Below are 23,795 nucleotides of genomic sequence, written 5' to 3'. Positions count from 1 at the left end.
TGGAAGAGTTCCATAAGCCAATCACTGGAAGATACCCACAAATTTTGTTTCCTTATAGTATATATTCCCTTTCCTGCCCATACTCACTTTTCTTTTTCTCTTACAAAATTAAGATCATATTGTATATTACAGCATACATTTTGAGCAGTTTCTCAAAGACAAGTATTTTACAAATCTAAGGCTAGATATCCTAAACACTTCCTGTTAATATCACAAGTGAAGTTTCTATGTATTGTTCTGTGTGTGTGTGTGAGAGTGTGTTGGTTTGGATTTTTTTTTTTTTTTTTACCCCTCCTCTGGGATGGGTGGAGTAGTTCTCTTTTACCCTACTAAAAGATAGCTTAAAATGATGACTAGCAATTCAGAGGCAGTTAGTGGATTCTGGCCTATTTGAAAATTATAACTTCAATTTCTCTTTTTTCCATCTCAGAATTTTGGAACTGAAATTCTCTTAGCCCTCAGAAGTAGGCTCTGTTCTGCATTTATGATGTATCTGTGGTGAATGTTGCTTTTGAACTGTATACACTCTCTTACCCATGATTACATTTCAGTCTCAGAAAAATCTTTTCCATTGCTTAAAATAAAGAGAATGAGTAATATTTCAGAATTCATTTGGCATCAAATTGATCATAATTCATTTGGCTGATTAATAAGTTCTAAAAATAGAATATTTGATACTTTGAAATAAATGGCTGATTCCTTCTCCAGAACTCTTTTTATATAGGGTGACTGTGTATGATTTACTTGGGGCAGTACTGGTTTATACCTATTGTTTTGGTACAATAATTTTTTAAAAAAGATTTTTGTTTAGCTATTTGAGAGAGTGCATGTGCAAGCAGGGTAGTAGTGACAATAGAAAGAATCTCAAGCAGGCTTTGTGCTGAGTGTGGAGCTGAGTGTGGGCTCATTCCACAGCCCAGATCAAACCTGACCTGAAACGAAGTGTTGGTTACTTAACTGACTGAGCTGCCCAGACACCCCTGGTATAATAATTTTTACTAGTGCCTCCTTTCATTCTCATAAGTATCCTGGTTTGGACGGTAAATTATATGGTCCTCTATTTTTATATTACTATATTCCGATGCTTGAAAGACTGTAAACTTAACCATGGTCATGCTTTCTTCCTTACCCAATAGATCCTGAACACCAGAGAGCTAATGGTAACTTAAAATACTTTGAATATATAATGGCTAAAGAAAAAGATGTCAATAAGTCTGCTTCAGATGACCAATCTGATCAGAAAACCACACTGAAGAAAAAAGGGGCTGCTGTGGATTACCTGCCAGAGAGACAGAAGTACGAAATGCTGTGCCGTGGGGAGGGTATCAAAATGGTAAAGTGGAAAAGCTAATTGTGTGTATGTGTGAATGTGTGTGTGTGTTTGTACATAGTTCTAGAGAGAATCAGAGTTCTTTTTTAAGCCTATGTAATAAATATTAGAATTAAAGTATTGTGGTATGTTTATTGTGGGTGTCACACTTAATGTGCTCCAACTATTGGTAAAATAGCTTTAGGATAAAGCTTTTGAATCATTATGCTATTTTATTTATTTTTGGTGATATAACTCTTTGCATAGGCCAAAAGAGGCTTATTTTTATAAGACGGAGGATCAGATAATTTAAGGGACATGATAAAGTTTTCTTATATTTTAATGCAAAAGATACTTCTTCAGTCTTAAGCAGAAATAATACACCATCTTAACCTGTCCTATAAAACAAAGAACTCTTCTATACAATAATGTTTTGTGGTTTTGCTCCTATTTGACCTTAACAGGATTGCTTAGTGAAATGTGCTAATCTATTTAAAAAAATACTTAAAATGCAGAAAGAGTTTCAGCAGATTTTGACTTTAACATCTATTTTTTTAAATACTCAAATGTGTCTATAAATATCCCTTTATTTATTGTATATCTATATTTATGTATTTATAACTCAAGAGTACTAGTGCTTCAGGGTGTTAATAGATAAAAGGCCATAAACAAAAAAGTTCAAGACTGGGGAACTTAGGTTTTTGTTCACCCTCCAGGCTTTTCAGAGACTTTTTTTTTTTTAAAGATTTTATTTATTTATTTGTCAGAGTGAGCACAGGCAGACAGAGTGGCAGGCAGAGGCAGACGGAGAAGCAGGCTCCCGCTGAGCAAGGAGCCCAATGTGGGACTTGATCCCAGGACGCTGGAATCATGACCTGAGCTGAAGGCAGCGGCTTAACCAACTGAGCCACCCAGGTGTCCCATCAGAGCCTTTTTATGATAATGTACATTATAGATATGTTATACATTGCTTCCCAACATTAATTGATCATGCATGGAACCCTTTTTTAAGGTGTATCATGTGGTACTAGTTTTCAGTTGAATGCAGGCATATATAGAAGGAATTAGTGAATTTTTGAAGTACTTTTAAATGTAAACATTTGGCTTTAAAAAAAAAAAAATGGGACGCCTGGGTGGCTCAGTTGGTTAAGCAGCTGCCTTCGGCTCAGGTCATGATCCCAGCGTCCTGGGATCGAGTCCCACATCGGGCTCCTTGCTCAGCAGGGAGCCTGCTTCTCCCTCTGCCTCTGCCTGCCATTCTGTCTGCCTGTGCTCGCTCTCCCCCCCCCCCCTCTGATAAATAAATAAAAATCTTAAAAAAAAAAAAAATGTAAACATTTGGGGCACGTGGGTTAAGCCATTGCCTTCGGCTCAGGTCATGATCTCAGGGTGCTGGGATCGAGTCCCACATTGGGCTCTCTGCTCAGCAGGGAGCCTGCTTCCCCCCCCCTGCCTTTCTGCCTACTTGTGATCTCTCTCTGTCAAATAAATAAAATTAAAAAAATAAAATAAAATAAATGTAAACATTTGAATTGTGTTTCAGGTTTTTCTCTGCTACTCATAAACTCAAGCTGGGCTGTACCTTTTGGTATTGGCGACTTCTTGATATTTGAGGACTTAATATTGACAACTTAGTCTCTAACAGCAAATGCATAGATCATATCTATGTTGACACTTGAGAACTAAGTTTATGGACTCCTGGAAGAACATGCTTACTTTTGCTTTGAGTGCTAATGAATAAATACAAGGATAATAAAACTCTATAGAAGATTCACGAGGGACGCCTGGGTGGCTCAGTTGGTTGAGCAGCTGCCTTCGGCTCAGGTCTTGATCCCAGTGTCCTGGGATCGAGTCCCACATCGGGTTCCTTGCTCCACAGGGAGCCTGCCTCTCCCTCTGACTCTGCCTGCCACTCTGCCTGTGCTTGCTCTCTCTCTCTCTGACAAATAAATAAATAAAATATTAAAAAAAAAAAAAAGATTCACGAAACTTTTTTTTTAAGTTTCACATCTAAATATTTTATTATATATCTATTGAAGATAAAGACTCAAAAAAATAAAGACCGAAAAACCATTGTCACACCTAAAAAAAAGAGCACCGTATTTCCATAATACCATACATCTGGTTAGTGTTCAAATTTCCAGTAGTAAGCAGATACTTTATTACCTTTAATAACTTTTTTTTTTTAAAGATTTTATTTATTTCTTTGACAGAGACAGATTACAAGTAGGCAGAGGGAGAGGGGGAAGCAGGCTCCCTGCTGAGCAGAGAGCCCGATGCGGGGCTTGATCCCAGCACCCTGAGATCATGACCTGAGCCAAAGGCAGAGGCTTTAACCCACTGAGCCACCCAGGCACCCCACTTTTAATAATTCTTGAAGAAGAGATCAAAATAGAACCATAGGTATGAAACAGAAGTCTGCTTAATTTACCAATTTGTTGATGTGACACCCCATCAACTCTGCCCCAAAACAAGGATCATCTTCATTATCAGAATAAATTCACTTCATCATTATATCAAAGACTTAGAATAAACAAACCTTTAGATTTGACTCTAGGTAAATAAAGTACATGGAGAATAAGCATGCATCATTATTTGTCTTCGTAGGTTAGCTAATAATTAAAACAGAGTAGGGGCACCTGAGTGTTCAGTCGGTTAAGCATCTGCCTTGGGCTCAGGTCATGATCCCAGGATACTGGAATGGAGCCTGCTTCTCTTTCTCCCTCTGCTGCTCCCCCTGCTTGTGCGCTCTTACTGTCAAATAAATAAAATCTTCAAAAAAACCCAAAACTAGTATTTTTACTTCATATATGATATACTTGTTTAATCAAGAGAAGAATCAGCAGTGGGTAATTTATTTAGTTAATATAATATACATTGAAAGGAACATTTATTTGTTTTGTCAATGACTTTTTTTTTTTTGAAGATTTTATTTATTTGACAGAGAGAGAGAGAATACAAGTAGATAGAGAGGCAGGCAGAGAGAGGTGGGGGAAGCAGGCTCCAGTTGAGCAGAGAGCCCCAAGATATGAACTGAGCCGAAGGCAGAGGCTTAACCCACTGAGCCAGCCAGGGGCCCTGGAAATGACTCTATTTTTATTTTTTATTGCTTATTTATTTATTTATTTTTTAAAAGATCTTATTTATTTGACAGAGATCACAAGAAGGCAGAGAGGCAGGCAGAAAGGGGGGAGGGGGAAGCAGGCTCCCCCCTGAGCAGAGACCCCTATGCAGGGCTTGATCCCAGGACCCTGAGACCATGAACCGAGCCAAAGGCAGAGGCTTAATCCACTGAGCCACCCAGGTGCCCCGACTCTACTTTTAATACTCATCAGTAAAAGCACCTGCCTTCCTTAATAAGTTATTTTCTCTTTTTCAGAATTACTCATTTTCATCTTTGTTTTTTAAAACTAAATTTATTTATGTGCAAGCATCTAACAGTGAGGTATTTAGGAAAACCTGGAGAGGTTTTATTTTGTTTTTCCTTTTAAGAACTTTTTTCTAGGTCCTTCTTAGTTACTTTGGGAAGTTAGGAGCAATGCAGGTCATTCCGTTCATATTTTCATAAAATATTTCATTATTTCATTCATATTTAGACACCTGAACTTTATTTTGATGAGACACGGGTTAAAAGTGAAACCCTACCTTTTTTTCTTATTCAAGGCCTAGCATTCTCTCCCAGAAAATAATCATTAATAAAACTTAAAAAAAAAAAAAGGGGGCACCTGGGTGACTCAGTGGGTTAAAGCCTTCTGCCTTGGGCTCGGGTCATGATCCCAGGGTCTTGGGATCAAGCTCCACATGGGGCTCTCTGCTCAGCAGGGAGCCTGCTTCCTCCTCTGTCTTTGCCTGCCTCTCTGCCTATTTGTGATCTCTCTGTCAAGTAAATAACTAAACTAAATATCTAAAAATTTTTTTAAAAAAATATTTTATTTGTTTATTTGACAAACGGAGATCACAAGTAGGCAGAGAGGCAGGCAGAGACAGAGAGAGGGGGAAGCAGGCTCCCTGCTGAGCAGAGAGCCCAATGTGGGGGGCTTGATCCCAGCACCCTGGGATTATGACCTGAGCCGAAGGCAGAGGCTTTAATCCACTAAGCCACCCAGGTGCCCCAAAACTTTTAAAATCTTGATGTCCTGTTTGATGCAAAATACTTGCAGAGTACTGTATTTTATATATTCTTCCATCAATGCTCTTTGTATCCACATGCATGATTATTGTTTCTTTTTTGCATAGGAGCAAGCATTAAAATTATTATTACTCTAATAAGTTTTATCATTTTCTTAACTTTATGTTTAGACTCCTCGGAGACAGAAAAAACTCTTTTGCCGTTACCATGATGGAAACCGGAATCCTAAATTCATTCTGGCTCCAGCTAAACAGGAGGATGAGTGGGACAAGCCCCGTATTATTCGCTTCCATGATATTATTTCTGATGCAGAAATTGAAATTGTCAAAGATCTAGCAAAACCAAGGGTAAATAATTTTTTTCTCTTTTTTTCCTTGATTTACTCTACTGTGTATCAGTTTTGCCTTTGCAAGATTATAAAAATGATAATTAATATGGCATTAACACCATAGATAGTTTTAGATAGGTTGTCACAACATAGTAGAGTTGTAAATAAGCTCTATTTATACTAGTTTTTCCTCAGTTTGTTATTAACACAGATAACATACCCTGCAGCTGGGTTTTAAGCACTTAATTATGAAATTTTTATTCACACTGATTTTTATTTAAGATGTTTCAGCATCTTCCTGAAAAAGTTTTGTATGTATTTTCATTAGTCTCATAGGCTAATCAAAGACCAACTTTTCTTTTGTCTTCTATATTTTTATCTGAAAGAATACTTGAAGTATTTTTATTTTGCTTTGGGCACAGTATTCCTGGAAAGATACAATTGCACAAGCATCATGCTAATTTGAAATGAGGACATCATAGTTTTCTGAATTTAACTCCTATCTTTTTCTTAAGGAAAACAAGTTTAAAAAATTTTTTAAATTTAAATTCAACTTAATTAACATATAGTGTATTATTAGTTTCAAAGGTAGAATTTAGTATTCATTAAGGATATCAATTTAATGTAAATGCAATCCCATAAATTTAATGTTTAGCATAGAAGTTCTTCTTTTATGAGAATTTGAGAAAGACCACCCTTTATGCTTTTGCCTTTTTTCCCATCAACTTGTTCTTAAAACCTGTTTGATCTCATTGTTAGTAATACAGACTGCCATCACCTTTTTTTTCCCCAAAGATTTTTTATTTATTTGACAGAGAGAAAGATCACAAGTAGGCAGAGAGGCAGGGAAAGAGAGAGGGGGAAGCCGGCTCCCCGCTGAGGACCTTGAGATCATGACCCCAGCCGAAGGCAGAGGCTCAACCCACTGAGCCACCTAGGCGCCCCCTGCCATCACTTTTGTAAAGAGATTGTTAAATAAACATTAGGCACATCTGTGCTCTCATTATGTAGGAGTTGACAAATTTTTTCTGTAAAGGTGCAAATAATAAGTATGTTTTACGCTTTGCTGGCCATACCATGTCACAAAGTCACAAAGTCTATGTTGTAGTGTGAAAGAAACCATAGGAAATATATACATGAGTGTGGCTATATTTCAATAAAACTTTATTTCCAAAAACTGGCAGCAGGCTGAATTTGGCACATGGGCTGTAGTATGCTGATCCTTATTACAAAAATTTAATTATCTGGGTATCTGTACTCAAAATAAACTTAAAGTCAGAATTTTTGTTGCTGTTAAGTTTTACTATTCCAAATTGGTACTTTTTTTTTTTAACCAAAGATTACATTTTAAGTGAAAAAGACTGGTATAAAATGTATAGATACTGTCCAAGGGAATTCTTATAAATCTTTAAAACAGAGCACTACTTATATCACATCATATTCTGTCAGTATCTTTTCAGTTTCTGTTTTAATCCATTCTTTGTGGTCAGTAAACCCAGTAAAACAAAATATCCTGGTAGAATATTTTTTAAGAATTCATTTCAGTTTTAGAGGGCAAGTCTTACATCTCTGGATTCAGAGGCCTCAGTCTTCAAAGGGGATGCCTTATTTGGATTCTTTTAACCAAAAAACTCAATGCCAGTAAAAATTATATACTCTAGTTAATCTCAGGATCATCATTTTTTTTTTTTTGGTTTGAAGTCATCATCTTCACTCTCCACTCTTTCCTACTGTTTTTGTACATTTGTTAGTTCTTTTCATCTGCCTCTGCTAAGTCCAAGATTATTTCACTGAATATGCGAAATACATGAACAGATGTGTTGAAGGAAGAAAAGATGGACCTTGAAACAAATTTTGGACAACATTAACCTTTATAAACAGTTCCATCACTAAAAAAATTAAAATCAAAAGTTGGAAATGGATCATTAACTACAGATAGCCATTGAACTGTAGACTTCAAATTTTAGAACACAGTCACATCTTCCAACCACTGAAAGAAATTCATTTCTAATCTGTTTTGTTTGTGTACCCTCCATTCATGCAAAGCAAAAACAAAATTAAAAAAAAAACAAACAAAAAAATACGAAAAGCTAAAACACTAACTGTCTCTCAAGGCTCAACACAAGGTGACTGGAAGTCTGTGGAATTATTTTCTCTTTTCATCCTCCTTTGTAAAAATCCCAGAATTCTGACTGGATAAATGTGATTCAATTTTTGTTTTGTTTTGTAATGCAACTATTTTGATGGTTGGCTTCACAGCTGAGGCGAGCCACCATTTCAAACCCAATAACAGGAGACTTGGAGACGGTACATTACAGAATTAGCAAAAGGTAAGAGATGTGTATGTTGCATATTTTGCCCTCTAATGAGTGTTTTGTACATCCTACAGGAATTTTCATTGAAAGGAAGTAGGTCATTTTCAGTCTCCAGCTCAAGTCACCACCTATTTATATACGCATGGATAAACTGCTTTGTGTTTCACAGGTCTTTCCCTTTAACTAGAAGTTCTTTTTTTAAATCTTTAATTGGTCTGTTGTTTTTAGGCAATTAATATGCTTTCCATTTCTCTTCAGGTCAGGAATCAAATCTCCAGGAAATGGCTTGATTCTTATTTTCTTTTTCCTTTTTCTTGCCAAAAGGAGGAAAAAAAAAGAAAAAGAAAAAAAACCGCAGCTTGGATTAATCTGGGAGTAGTCTTTGTTTATATAGATCTCTCACAGTCATAAATGCTGCAGTGAATTCACATCATTCTTTATAGTGATTCGTATTGGCATTTGTTCATTCATCTTGTGAAATACCACTGTCATTTGGAGTAATCTGTATTCCTCCTGTTGGACTTATTTTAAAAAACTTGCTGACTAGAAAGTTGGCAATGGAAAACACAGAGTTATGCTTCTGAGCTCAGTCTTCCAACTACTATTACTCAAGAACTTATTTGCCTTTTACTTCACCAAAGAGACTTAACAGTTTTATCTCTGAGAGTTTTAAAAAGTAAGGAGACTATTAACTATTCTTTTGTCAGAGTACTTAAAGGACATTAAACTTCTAGATCTGAGAAAGCTCCTGTGAAACCCAGTGCTATAAAGCATTTACATACAGCTTCAAATGATTTAAAAAAAAAAAAAAAGTGAAAGGACAATAAATCTACAACAAAAATATGTCAACCCATTTTCTCTTAATTTGGAAGTGGCTTTTCTTATTGCCACCTGTCTAAGTGTTTTTGCTGATTTGAAACCATTACCTACCATCCAGACCAATCTGAACTCTTCCAATCACCTGTGGCTTGGCAAAACAAAACAAACAAAAGCCCAAAATTGCCTGCTACGTGAGTAAGTCCTTGTCCTTTCTCTTTTTTTGTAGCTGAGCCGAGCTACAGTACATGACCCTGAGACTGGAAAATTGACCACAGCACAGTACAGAGTATCTAAGAGGTAAGGGAGTAATGGAGAGAATTTTAGTCCTATTTGAACCATTTTCTTTCTTGAGAATCTAATTTTCATAAAACCCTGGTATGGTTTCTAAGACGTAGGCTTTAGGCATGACAACCATGCCTGAATTTTCATTATAGACTAAAAAACAGACACGGTTATGGGACAGTTAACAGATATTTTCCAGAAGTAACTTACTAGATTTCAGAATGCCTGCTGAGAATCCCCAGACCCCACCTGAAAAGTGAAGTTGTGTTCCCATATTGAAGTTAAGTTCCCAAAGAACCTTCATAGAAACAAGACCTAATTTAGCTTCTACAGTAAAGCAAATGTTTAAAAATCTCTGGGTCACCAGAATAGCTGTAGGTATTTAGAAAGTGCATGCCTTGAAGGAGTCCATTACAAATCCTTTTTAAGCCAATTGGTTTCACATTCTGTGTTTTTAACAATGTTTAAAGAGAATGTACTTATTAACTGATGACTGAAATAATTTTTAACAGATTACTGTGTAATTCATGTATATAACTTAGAAGCCCACAGAATAAGTGATTTTATTTCAACAGAACTCCTTTTCCATCTACTTATTTATGTAATGGAGATTTCTTAGCTCTCCTAAAAATGAGGGTATTGAAAATAACAAAATAAGCTTCTTCCATTTCATCAGACAAGATCGGGCGCGTTCAGGGTGGTATGGCCGTAGACTCATCAGAAACATCTTAATACATTTTTACTTTTTATGTTGGGTAATGATAGTTTAATCACATTATTTAGACTAATGTGTGCTAATGATAATTGTAGTAATTCATTCCAGAAGACGTTATTTTTAACAATTAGATCTTTATGTTAGAGGAATTTATATTTTTATCAATTTACAAAAGTATTCTTGTTGTAGACAAGTGTAATGTAATAAAAGACTTTCAGGCATAGAATTTATTTCTGTAGGTCAGGGCTTCTCAACCTCAGCACTATTGACATTTTGGATCAGGTAATTCTTTGTTGTTAGGGGTTGTCATAGCTTTGTATGACGTTTAGCAGCATCGCTGGCACCCACTAGATACCAGTAACACCCTTCATCCCAGTCGCGACAATCAAAAATGTCTCCAGACATTGCCAAATGTTCCCTCGTAGGCAGAATTCCCACCACCACCCCCAGAGACTTCACCTCTCCACCCATGTTGAGAGCCACTATTCTAAGATAAGAATGGAATGAAAATGCAGTTCAAGGGGGAAGAAAAAGAATGATACGAAATTGCCCAAGTACAAAAAAAAAAACTTCATTCATGTATTTTTGTTAAAGTGGATCATAGTGGCCATCAGATCATTGTGGTATTTAGATTCCACTGGATACATTTAAAAAAGATAATTTTTTAGAAATTACCACTATTTCAGTATACCATAATTAAATTCTTTGAAACTATTTGATGAAAAATTTAATTGTCAACTAAAAAAATGTGCAGAGAATACATAGATTTAACAACTATTTTAGGAGTCACTGAAACAAAAAAAAATTTTGAACATTATTGCTGTAAGTCATAGCAAAAGTACTTTGAAGGCTGTACAGAATGCAGTTTCCTTACTCTTTTTGGCAAAGCTGTATGTCCTTCATATGGTAATAACCTTCAGCATGCCCACACATATATCCTGGTTTCCTAACCATGTGGTCCGTGCTACCTGCCCCAGCAAACGAGAAGACATGAAGGAAACTTAACTTCTATTATACGATTTTGATTTCAGGGAGACTTAAGAATTTGTTGAAATTAATTTGAATCATGTTTTGATACATGATTTATAATGTTTCTGTGCATTGTAGTTAACTCTAAATTTCAAGTTAAACTTCAGCTAATTTTCCACTCTATTACAGAATCTTATTCATGTCTTAAAAAATTAACCCTTTTTTTAAAGATAAGCCATTATGTATTTTATCAACATTACTACATGGTTTTAGGCGTTTTTACTGTCACATGGCTTGTTTTTAAAATCTCCAGATTTGATTGCTTTTAGGAAGCACATAAAAGAAAATTTCATGAACTTAGTTCTTTGGAAGTCCTTTTTGGAAATTTTTTATATATACAATGGGCCTTTTGAAGAAATATCCAGCCCACAGAGTCATTGGACTCTTACCAGTAAGGCAAAATAAATTACTCTTGGAAAGGTGATCTGCAGACTTTTTCCCTCAAGAACTAAATATTTCTAAACATTTTAAGCTTATTTTTAAAATATCCTAATTTTATAACTCTGAGAAGCAATTTTACTGGACTTTTAGAAAGATACAACCATACTTTATATTATAAATGTCAATAGAAGGCTTTTAGCCACCATCATTAGAAGCATTAAAAGACTAACACCAGAATAAATTCACCCAATCTCAGCAAAGTATGCAGTGTGTGTGTGTGTTCCAGAAAACCTAGTAACAGTGGAATTCCACAGCACACTCATATTTACTCCTAAGGAAGATCGTTCAACAAGTCTCTTAAAAATAAAATATGTATGTTGAGAGAGAGGTCTTAACTGTTAAAGAAGGAATTTGGCCCATAAAATATCCTAAACGTTTCATATTTTAACAAGTAAGTTTTTGCTCTTTGGGGAATTTATTGGCTATGCCAAGACATTTTCTACCCATTACTGGAATTGGAATTTTGAAGATTCCTACAAGTGAAATAAACAAGTGTTTTAGGTTGCCTTCAGACATTGTATCTCTGAAAAAGGCATCCCAAATGTAAAACAGAAAAGTTTATGTGTACTGATGTCAGTTAGTGTAGTTCCTTTTGCTGTGGGAACATCTGTATTTTGAATGGGCCAGAAGGGAATTTGAAATATCTGTATTTTGAGAAATTTCCAAGTGATTGCATCATCTTCCATGGAAGGAAAAATATGTTCCAGCATCCTAGCAGATAGAATTTTATTTGGGTAAAGTATGTGTAGAAATCCATTACTGTTTATTTACTTCATTGACTATCTCTGAACTTTCGGTAAGTCATCTCTGTCCTTTTCATTATTAAAAAACAAACGGACAAAAAAAACCTAAAAATGTACTACAGCTTACTAATGGAGATGCTGATAATTTTGGCTAAAGCAGAAAAACGGAATTTTAGTTTTGGAAAAGTAAATATTGAGTTACATGCTCTGAAAAGATAGTTATCTGAGCTCATAAAGTTTGGTTAAAGTAATATTAAGGGATATGCAAATAAACAATCTAGTGTGGTAGAAAAAGCTTCTTTGATTCTGATAAATTAATTTTAGAAGTGGTTTTCATTTTCTTACTCTGATACACAGATTTCCTATAATATGACATTTTCTTATGCTTAAGACTTAATTTACCCATGTATATAAGGAACAAATACGATATTAAAACATATTAATATTTTATAGTATGGGGCAAATACAAATACCTTGGAATATTTCAGATATTTTTTTAAATTGGAATCACATTTAACCACAACATTACCCTCTGTTAGATTGAACAGTGTTTTTCAGATTGAGGTAACTGAAAAGGACAGATCTATGGTATGATTGTATAATTATCCCACTAGGAACCAAAGGGCCAGGATAAATTCCCAGGCTAGATGATTGGCCTTTCTTTGTTTACCATCAAGCACTTATAGAAGAATTATTGAAAGTTTGCTCGCTGTAACTGGCACTTAGAGTCCTGAATTATTTTTTGCCTTTGGAAAAAAATCACACAGTTTTTATATTAGCTAATTGTAAAATTCAGTTTTCACTTACGTTGGGTTAGAAGAAAAAGGTAGTGCAAATTATATAACTTGCATTTTCCTTTGGAAGTTTTGTAATAAGCTCCAAAACCCCCCAAATGATGGGCTATTTACTTGAACATGATGTCTTTATTCATATATTAGAAATATAATCATGCAGTGTGAGAATGTTGCTCCTTACTCAGAACAGTCCAGGGGTATGTGGGTGACTCTGTTGGTTAAGTGCCCAATTCTTGATCTCAGCTCAGATCTTGATCTTGGGATTGTAAGTTCAAGCCCCGTGTTGTGGGGTGTGGAGCCTACTTAAAAAAGAAAAAAAAAAAGCATTCCAGTGATACTATAAAAAAATCACATATTAGAAGAAAAAGAAATGTTGAAACATTACTCTGAATGTACTACTTAGATTTGGGATTCCTGTGATTAAGACCAAAAGGAATATTGTCTGTGTTACCTAATTAGTAATGGAAAATACTGTAACCTTACATTCTAACTTGGTTAAAAACACGGAGTACTTAGAAGAAAGAATCTTGATTTCTGTTGATTTAATTTAATGTAGGAAAAAGACTTCCAAATCCTAAAGAATAGACAGTTAATACATGTTACAGTATCCTCAGTGTCCACTGAACTTTTGAGCAATGTTATAATATAAATTCATGGCTAATTTCTTATATTACCTGATAGATCTATAACAGTGTTGCTGAAGACAGATTTAGGAGTTGGGATCCAGGTGAATGAAATGTATTAAACTTATAGAGTTCTCCAGCTAAAGAGAACCTTTTATTATATTTTGGAGAAGATTTCAGGTGAAAGTCAAATTAAATGTAATAACTTTATATACATAAATAGAGTTTATTTTCCTCTCTAGTGACAGTAACAGAACACAATTAAGATAACACTTTATTTTTTAACCATTAATCATTAACAACTTTAAGTGCTAAGCCTCAGACTTTCCATTGAGATCATTTATGGTATAACTAAAAGTGCAAAATAAGACTTAAAAAAATCTAAATAAAATATTTTTTCTTTTAAGATTGGCAAAAATGAAAAAGATTGATACTGGCAAGTATTTTCTGAAATGGGCACTTATAAACATATGGGAAAAGTGTAAAATACTTTATGGGAGAACAGTTTGATATCATTCATCAAAATGCAAAAGTCATCTAGCAGTTCCACATCTAGGAGTTTAACCTACAGAGATAGTCCCACAAGTGTGCAAAAATACACAAAAATTTTCATTACAGTATTATTTGTAAGGGAGAAAAAGTAGAAATAACCTTATTTAACCAGTGCTTTATTGGTAGACCTTCATGGTCATTTTGGAAGTAAAGATACTTTATTTTAAAATGAAAAGCAGGAGCACCTGCGTGACTCTGCTGAGTATTCGAATCTTCATTTTGGCTCAGGTTATAATGTTGGGGTCATGAGATGGAGCCCTGAGTCAGGCTCTGCTCTTGGAGTAGAGTCTGCTTGGGATTCTCTCTCTCTCTCTCAAATAAATAAATAAATAAATATTTAAAAAGGGCAAAAAAATGGGGGGTGCCTGGGTGGCTCAGTCAGTTAAGCATCTGGCATTGACTCAGGTCATGATCTCAGGGTCCTGGCATCAAGCCTGATGCTGCATTCTCTGCTCAGCAGGGAGTCTCTTCTCCCATACTCTTCTCTGTGCTCTTCCTCATTCTCTCTCTCAAATAAATACAGTCTTTAAAAAAAAAAAATTAAAAAAGAATGAAAAGCAGTACCTAAAAAAAAACCCCACTGGAATGGGAATGTAAAGTGATAATAGTTGTTATGGAAAAGAGTCTGTTATTTCCTCAAAAAGCTAAACATAGGGTCACTATTTGATCCAGAAATTCCACTGCTAGGTATATACCCAAAAGAATTGAAAGGAGGGACTCAAGCAGGTACTTGTACATCCATGTTCATAACAGCATTATTCACAGTAGCCAAAAGGTGGAATGCAGGTGTGCATTCATAGATGAATAGATAAACAAAATGTTGTATATCCTTATAATGGAATATTATCCAGCCTTAAAAAGGAATGGAATTCTGGTATGTGCGCAACATGGATGAACCTTGAGGATACTATACCAAATGAAATAAGACACAAAAGGGCAAATATTATGTGGTTCTGTTTATGGAAGGTGTGTAGAATGAAACACTCGTGCAGAGAAAAAGTGGATTAGAGGTTACCAAGGGCTGGGAGGAGAGAGAAATGGCAAATTATTGTTTAATGGGTACAGAGTGTTTGGGATGATAAAAAGTTCTGAAAATATTGGTGATCATTGTACAACTTTGTGAATGCTATTGAATTTTACATTTAAAAATTGGGCTAAATGGGGGTGCCTGGGTGGCTCAGTGGGTTAAAGCCTCTGCTTTCAGCTCAGGTCATGATCCCAGAGTCCTGGGATGGAGCCCCACATGGGGTTCTCTGCTCGGCGGGGAGCCTTCTACCCCACTTCCCCTTTCTCTGCCTTCCTCTCTGCCTACTTGTGATCTCTGTTAAATAATAAAATCTTTTTAAAAATAAAAATAAAAATGGGTTAAATGGTAAATTGTATGTTACATATTTTCTACCACAATATCTTTTTTAAACTGAAGTAGTGCTTTATGTATTGCTTTAGAAAGATGTCAGAAGTACTTTCAGGGGGAAAAAGTGAATATGTATATTGATGTGGGAGATTGGAAGACGAATAGATTAGTATTTCTTGAAAAACTCTCTCTGTATATTTGTTTATTCACAGGGAGAAATATTGAGAGGATATGTACCAATTTGTTACAATGTACGGTTTATCTGTGAGGAGTGGGACTAGGAGAGGGATTTTTTATATTTTTGCATTGTTTGAAATTTTTATAAGTATTTCTTTATTGGGAGATACACAAACCATACAGTTCATTGGTTGCTAATGTACAGTTAAGTGGATTTTAGCACAATGAATTTTATTTTATTTCTTAGAAGATTTTGTTTATTTATTTATTTGAGAGTGTGAGAGAGCGCAGGTGGTGAGAAGTAGGCTACCCATTGAGCAGGAAGCCTGATGTGCGGCTCAATCCCAGGACTCTGGGATCATGACCTGAGCTGGAGGCTTAACTGGCTGAGCCACCCAGGCGACCTCACCACATTGAATTTTAGAACATTTTCATTCCCTGAAAGAGAAATTTTGTACTCCTTAGCAATAAGTACCCAATCCTTAGCTCCCCCACTCCACCCCAGCTCAGCCCTGGGTGACCACTAATCTACTTTCTATCTTTATGGATTTGCGTGTTAATTGATTTTTTTTTTTTAAGATTTTATTTATCTGTATGAGAGAGAGCATGAGCAGGGGGATGGGCAAAGGGAGAGAGACAAGCAAACTCCCTGCTGTCCCTGTTGTGCCCCAATGCAGGGCTCTATCCCAGAATCCTGAGGCCATGGCCAGAGCTGAAGTCAGACACTTAACTGACTGAGCCACCCAGGTGCCCTGTTCTGGATATTGCCCACAAACAAAATCATATAACATGTGGCCTTTTGAATCTGCCTTCTTTTACTTGCCATATTTGTAAGGTTCATTGATGTTGATGTAGGTATCTGTACCTCATTCCTTTTCACAGTTGAATAATATTCCATGTATGGATATACTGTATTTTATCTTTTCATCTGTTGATAGTTAAGTTGTTTCTACTTTTTGGCTATTATGAACAATGATGCTCTGAACATTCCTGTATAACTTTTTATGTGAACATAAGTTTAAATTTCTCTTGGGAATATACCTAGGACTGAAATTGCTAGGTCATATGGTATCTTTATATTTATCCATTTGAGGAACTGCCAAACTTTTCCAAAGTGGCAGTACCATTTTATAATCCTACCAGCAACATATGGGTTATTCCAGTTTCTTTACATCCTCGTCAACACTTTTTGCTGTCTTTTCGATGATTATAGCCATCCTAGTGGCTGTGATATGCTATCTCATTGTGGTTTTGATTTCCATTTACCAGTGGCTAATGATGTTGAGCATCTTTCCATGTGCTTATTGCCATTTGTATATTTTCTTTGGAGACTATTTAGATCCTTTGCTCATTTTTTAATTGAGTTGTCTTTTATAGTGGTATTAGTTCTTTTTTTTTTTAAGATTTTATTTATTTGACAGAGACAGTGAGAGAGGGAACACAAGCAGGGGGAGTAGGAGAGGGAGAAGCAGGCTTCCTACTGAGCAGGGAGCCCAATGTGGGGCGGATCCCAGGACTCTGGGATCATGACCTGAGCCAAAGGCAGATGCTTAATAACTGAGTCACTCAGGTGCCCCAGTAGTAATAGTTCTGTATACATTTTATTTATTTTTTTAAAAGATTTTATTTATTTATTTGGCAGAGAGAGAAAGATCACAAGTAGTTAGAGAGGCAGGCAGAGAGTGGGGGAAACAGGCTACCTGCTGAGCAGAGAGCCTAATGCAGTGCTGATCCCAGACCCCTGAGATCATGACCTGAGCCAAAGGCAGAGGCTTACCCCACTGAGCCACCCACGTGCCTTTTTATATATTTTATTTATTTATTAAGATTTTATTTATTTATTTGACAGAAATCACAAGTAGATGGAGAGGCAGGCAGAGAGAGAGAGAGGGAAGCAGGCTCCTTGCTGAGCAGAGAGCCCGATGTGGGACTCGATCCCAGGACCCTGAGATCATGACCTGAGCCGAAAGCAGCGGCTTAACCCACTGAGCCACCCAGGCGCCCCGCCTTTTTATATATTTTAGACACAAGTCAGACATTTGATTTGCAGAAATTTTCTTTCATCTCTGAGTTGGTTTTTTTGCTTTCTTGATGGTGTCCTTTGAAGCACAAAATTTTTTGAGGATACCCAGTTTATTTTGTTGTTGTTGTTGCTTTTACTTCTAATATAATAGCTAAACTAGTGTCTAAGATCACAAAGATTTACACTTACAGTTTTTTTTCTAAGAGTTTATAATTTTAGCTTTTACATTTAGGTCTTTAATCCCTTTTGAGTTCTTTGTTTGTTTGTTTTTTGTTTTTTTTAAAAAGATACGAGTTAGGGAGCCCAGCTTCTTTATTTTGCATGTGGTTTTCAATTGTCCCAGGACAGTTTGTTGAATATAACAGATGTTTCTTGCTTTCGTACACACACACACACACATAACATACATACATACATATATCGGGCTTAAACTCAAGAGCTTGAGTTCAGGAATTGAGCTGAGATCAGGAGTTCAATGCTTAACTGACTGAGTTATGCAGATGCCCCACATTTCTTGCTTTTATAATTTTAAAAGTGTAAAGTGAAAGACTGGCATGGTAATTTGTAAGACTAGCAAAAGTGAAGGCGTTCTTGGTAGCAGGAAGCTTTAGGCTGAAGAGTAAGCATTGTCAAAGAAAAGATTAAAGACAGAAAGAGAGGAAGTAATTGATAAATTGAGTTACGACTTCCTTCTTCCTATTCTGACTGAGTTCCTAGTGGAACTAGGAGCTAATCTAGTATGTTAGGGTACCTGTCTTTCTGGCTGGCCGCAATTTCACTTAGAAAGGTAGGTTTCAAAAGTGTAAAGATCCAATCTCTGTAAGGCTGAAGGATGATGCTTCTGCCAAAGTCTAAGAGAAAACATAGGAATAGATGCTTGTGGTAGCAGGGAAGGAAGTTGAGGGCAACAGAAGTAGGAGACAGGTTCTTGATGGGTGATAGGTTCTAGGATGGAATAGGAAAAAGTCTCAAGATGCATCTGGTTTGAATTTTTGAAAAGATATTTATTTTGAGAGAGAGAGAGAGAGCGAGCGAGCAAGCAAGCGTGCATGAACAGGGGGAGGGGCAGAAGGAGAAGGAGAGAGAATCTCCAGCAGACTCAGTGCTGAGCATGGAGCCACATGCTTGATCTCACAACCCTGAGATCATGACCTGAACCAAAACTGAGTTGGTTGCATAAACAACTGTGCCACCCAGGTGCCCCTGAAATTTTAATAGTATACTTGCCAGTTTTGTGTTGTAGTTATCTATAAAAAATTAGTAGTTTGTGGATTATAAACTTAAAAATCTATCAGATTGTTGCTGGTTAGAAAGACAGGTACACTGACAGACTAGATTAGCTCCTAGTTCTACTAGGAACTCAGAATTTGGAGAAATAAATTCCTAGTATATTTATCTGCTACACCCTTTATAATAGCAAAATTCTTGAATCCCTCCTACTTCTGCTACACTGAGGAATTCTACTCAGCCAGTCCATATAAATTTGCAAGGGATCACCAGACAAGTAATTATGATAAAATAGAATAAATCTTGAATTAGTTCTGAGAAGTCTCTATAACTCTTCATTCAGCATATATTTATTGAGCATCTGCTATATGCTAGGCACTGAAATAGGCTCTGTGGATATAATGGTGAGCAAAACCAGGCAAAATTTATATGTATTTGGGACTAGTAGTTGAATGAAGACATCTTACCTTAATTAAACAATAAATTAATATACAGTTACTGTGATAAATTCTACAAAGTAAGATATATAGTGCTATAAAAACATAGGGGCAGCTGTCTTCTCCACTTCAGGGACATGGAGGTAGCCTCTCCCTGATGTGCTCAGTTGCAGGCAGTTGCCAGCTCTGAGATGAATGGTTCTGTGGATACAGCTACCACCACCCTGCACCTTCTGGTTCAAGGGTGATTCCCATAGTAGCATCCAGCAGGTGCCCACCGAAGTCACTGTGGTCTTGTTATATATCAAAAGTACTACAAGTGTGATTGCTTTTGTGAAGAGCATCTCATTTCCTTATATCAGAGAAAATGTTAAGAATTAATTGCAGAGGAAAATACTTCTTCCCTCTTGGAAGGAAGAGTGCCAGCAGGACCTCAGCCTTCTGAGGTAACAAGCTGAAGAGGATTCCCATTAGGTTAGGGTATTTTGACCTCTGCAGCATCTGGGAATGGGGTGGATAGTCTGCAGTAGATGATCCAGACTGTGGTAGATAATGTGTGCTGCTAGACATCTCTGGATGGAAAGACCGTGCTACTGACACAAATGCAAGGCTTCATGTGAAAGGCAGCATTTTACAGCTGGGAGAATAAGATAGAATAAGAATAAGATGGCATTCTTGTGGCTAGGAAATGGAGAAAAGCTGGGATGATGGTGTATATCTATTCTTCGGGGAGGTAGAAGCACAGAAACTATGACGTGCATTTACAAAGGAAGATATTCTTGAGCTTGTGGGTAGTTTCCTTGATGCCAAGAATGGACATAAAATGGAGACAGTTATTGACAGACTGCAAGCAGCATTGAATGCTCGGTCAGCAACCACCTGGTTTTTTGACACATTAGAGGCTCATGCTGCTGAGGAAGTGGACATGCGTGTAGCAGCAATGGTGGTGAGACATGGCTAGGTGTAGTTAAGAAATGATGAAAAGCCTATAGCTTCCATCAGATCATTCAGCAAACTACTTATTCTTTTCAACCTAGAAAAGAATTTCTAAGGAATACAAACTGTTTCTCATAGTTTGTCCCTGTGGTCTAGTTTATTTTAATGGTAAAAGTAGCTTACTTTAGAAACACATATATACACACACATATGTAGGCAAATATGTATGTGCTTGAATTACTTTCTGCAGGTACATGAGTGATAAAAATCTCCATTCAGTGAAATTAAAACTTACTTTAAAATTTATTTCTATAAAAGTTGTTTGAAACTACAACACTAACCCCTACTGAGGGCCAAGTATAGTTGATAGAACTACATAGGATCTAGAACTATAGAACATAAAGGATCATGACTTGAGCCAAAGGCAGCTGCTTAACTGACTGAGCCACCCAAGCGCCCCTATCCTGGTTCAGTTCTAATAGCATGTCATGTCAATTTAATGTTGTGATTAGGAAAAACAACCTTTTCCTCCTCCTTCCTTTTCCTCTTAATAAAAATAAAGCAGTTTTGATAGGGAGGAAACAAGGAAGTCTTCTCTGAAGAAGGATGACTAAAATGACAATCTAAAGTGTGATCTTTGCAGAGTGAAAAAGAATATTCTGGGCAGAGAGAAGAGCATGTGCACTAGCCTTGGGGTTAGATGGAACATGTTCTTCAAGAAGTGATGCTGGGGCACCTGGAGAGAGACACAATAAGTGGGAGAGCCTACAAAGGATACCAAAGCTGAGCAACCAGAGAGACTGAAGGAATCCTGGAGACTTAGTGAAGAGGAGTTTCAAGAAGGATGAACAGTTAGCTATGACTAAAAGAGCAAACACAGGAAGAATTGGAAAAATCTTGTTAACTTTAGTAGCACAGTAGTTATGGGTGATATTAGCAAAAACAGTTTTGATGGAGTGGTAAGGGAATGAAGCTAGATTGGAATGGATTAAGAAAGGAAGAATTGGGGCTCTTGCTGGCTCAGTTGGTCGAACTCTTAATCTTGGGGTTGTAAGCTCAAGCCCCACAATGGGTGTAGAGATTACTTAAAAATAAAATCTTAAAATAGAAATGAAGTCTGTGGAAAAAGTTGCCTTACAGAGGGAGGAAAAAGAAGTTGGTAGCTGGAGGAAGACAGGTCTTGAGAGAAAGAATTTTTTTTTTTAAGATTTTATTTGAGAGAAAGTGAACAAGCATAAGTGGGAGGAGGAGCAGAGGGACAAGCAGACTCCTTGCTGAGCAGGGAGTATGATTCGGGGCTTGATTCCAGGACCCTGGATCATGACCTGAGCTGAAGTCAGACACTTAACCCACTGTGCCACCCAGGTCCCCTGAGGGAGAGAATTTTCAATGTTTGTTTGTTTGTTTTTAAAACATTTTTAAAAAATTTGAGAGAGCAAGTAAGCACACAAGTGGGGCGAAGGGTAGAGAGAGAAGCAGACTCCATACCAAGCAGCGAGCCTGATGCAGGACTTGATCCCAGGACCCTGAGATCATAACCTGAGCCAAAGGCAGACATTTAACCAGCTGAGCCATCCAGGCACCCAGTGTTTATTTATTTATTTAAGGGAAGGGAGACTTAAGCTCAATTAAAAGCTGTGGGAGGAATTGGAAGGAAAGCTGATTATGTAGGAGAGAAAAGGGCTAATCAATGATTTATGCTTCCTAAAATGTCAGAAAATTATAGAATCTAAGGCAGAGGATTAACCTTAGATTATGGAGAGAAGTTTCCTCTTTGGAACTAGAATGAAGGGGCCAGATGAACCAAAAGAACAGACAGATGCAAATGTAGGTAGATTGTCTGGTTTCTGTTTTCTTTGAAGTAGTAGGGGGTGTGTACTGAGAGACTAGGGAAGCTGAGGTGGGTTTAGAGTAGGAGTAGGAAGGTCCCATTTGAAGTTGATATTCTTGAATTATCAGTGGAAACACATTTGTCCTATTTCATGACTTTTTCCAGCAGGGTTTGGTAACACAGGTATGAGCTTAGAGAAGAAAATTCATTGAGGATAGTATTTTTGCCAGACAGTTTAATTTAGGCATTTAGCGAGAATGTTGTTGAAATGATGGATCATGAAATCAGGTTGATGAGAGAAGTGAAGAAAGAAAAAGGCTGATAGACCAGGAAAAAAGCATATGCAAAGGAGATAGTTTAATTTGGTGTGACCTTTTTTATTTAGCTGTAGTTCCCATACCATAAAATTCACTCTTTGAAGTGTACAGTTCAGTGGTTTTTAGTCTTTTTGTTGTGCATCCTTTACCATTATCTAATTTCCAAACATTCCCATCACCCCAAAAAGAAAGCCTGTATTTATTGGCAGTGACTCCCCATTTCTCCTTCCTCTGGCAGCCAATCATCTACTTTCTCTTTCTGTTGATTTGCCTATTCTGAATATTTCCTATAAATGGAATCATAGTATGTGGTCTTTTATATCTTATTTATTTAATACCATGTTTTCATGGTATTAAACTTATCAGTATCAGTATCTGATTCCTTTTCAGGGCACGAATATCCATCATACGGATATATCACATTTTATGTATTACTTATCAATATCAATTGGTGAACATTTGGATTATTTCCACTTTTTGGCCATTATTAATAATGCTGCTGTGAACATTCATGTACAAGTTTTTGTATGAACTTACAAACTTACGTTTTAATTTCTCTTGGGTATATACCTGGAAGTGGAGTTGCTGAGTCATATGGTAACTGTATGTTTAACAGTTTGAGGAACTGCTAAACTGTATTCCAAAGTGGCTGTACCATTTTTACATTCCTACCAGCAATGTCTGAGGCTTTCTTCACATTCTCACCAGCACGTGTTATTGTCTATCTTTTTAAGTAGGCTCCATGCCCAGCATGGAACCCAACATGGGGGTTAAACTCAAGACCCCAAGATCAGGCTCTGAGCTAAAAGTTGAACACTGAGCCACCCAGGTGCCCCTGTCCACCTGTTTTTCTTATAGTCGTCCTACTGAGCGTGTTTTGATATCTTTAAAAATTATTTTTATTTATGCAAGTAACACATGAATTTTTTTTCTTTTTTTTAAAGATTTATTTAATTTAGAGAGAAAGAATGTGTGAGCAGGATGAGGGGCTAGGGGCAGGGAGAGAGAATCCAAAGCAGACTCCCCACTGAGCATCATGACCTGAGCCGAAATCAAGAGTCATATGCTTAACTGACTGAGCCACCCAAATGTCCCTGCATGAATTTTTTTTCTTATAAAATATTTATACTATATAAATCAGGTAAAAACCCTATGACCTCCACCCCAGTCAGTTCTTAATACCTTTTGTAAAAAGAAAAATTGTTTTCACTTTGGTATGTATTTTTACAGAATTTTTAAGAATTCTTAATGTAATAGCCCTATATAGCCTTCATACATTAATCCAACTGTGTCCAAAGAAACTCTGTAATAAATGCTTTTTCTTTTCTAACCTTTAACTGTAAAATGTAGCATTTTTTAAAAAAATTACAACATCGTGTAATAGTATCAAACAAGCAGGCCAACTAAATGCTTA

At 36.6% G+C, this 23,795-nt stretch overlaps 1 protein-coding gene across 2 annotated transcripts in view; it reads left to right on the top strand.

Moving 5' to 3' along the window:
• P4HA1 (prolyl 4-hydroxylase subunit alpha 1) overlaps positions 1–23,795 on the top strand; it is a 78,627-nt gene that overhangs the window by 36,028 nt on the left and 18,804 nt on the right. The window contains exons 7-9 of one of the 2 annotated variants that reach the window (XM_082715871.1): positions 1,137–1,333; positions 5,609–5,785; positions 9,127–9,197. In XM_082715871.1, coding sequence (XP_082571997.1) covers positions 1,137–1,333; positions 5,609–5,785; positions 9,127–9,197 — 445 coding nt within the window. Of the gene's footprint in view, positions 1–1,136; positions 1,334–5,608; positions 5,786–8,025; positions 8,097–9,126; positions 9,198–23,795 lie in introns of both variants that reach the window. The other variant, XM_082715872.1, reaches the window with a different exon arrangement.

Source organism: Mustela nivalis, assembly GCF_964662115.1.
Source record: "Mustela nivalis genome assembly, chromosome: 2".
NCBI lineage: Eukaryota > Metazoa > Chordata > Mammalia > Carnivora > Mustelidae > Mustela > Mustela nivalis.
The sequence above is the reverse complement of the archived record's forward strand: the minus strand, read 5'-3'. Positions and strand labels throughout refer to the sequence as shown.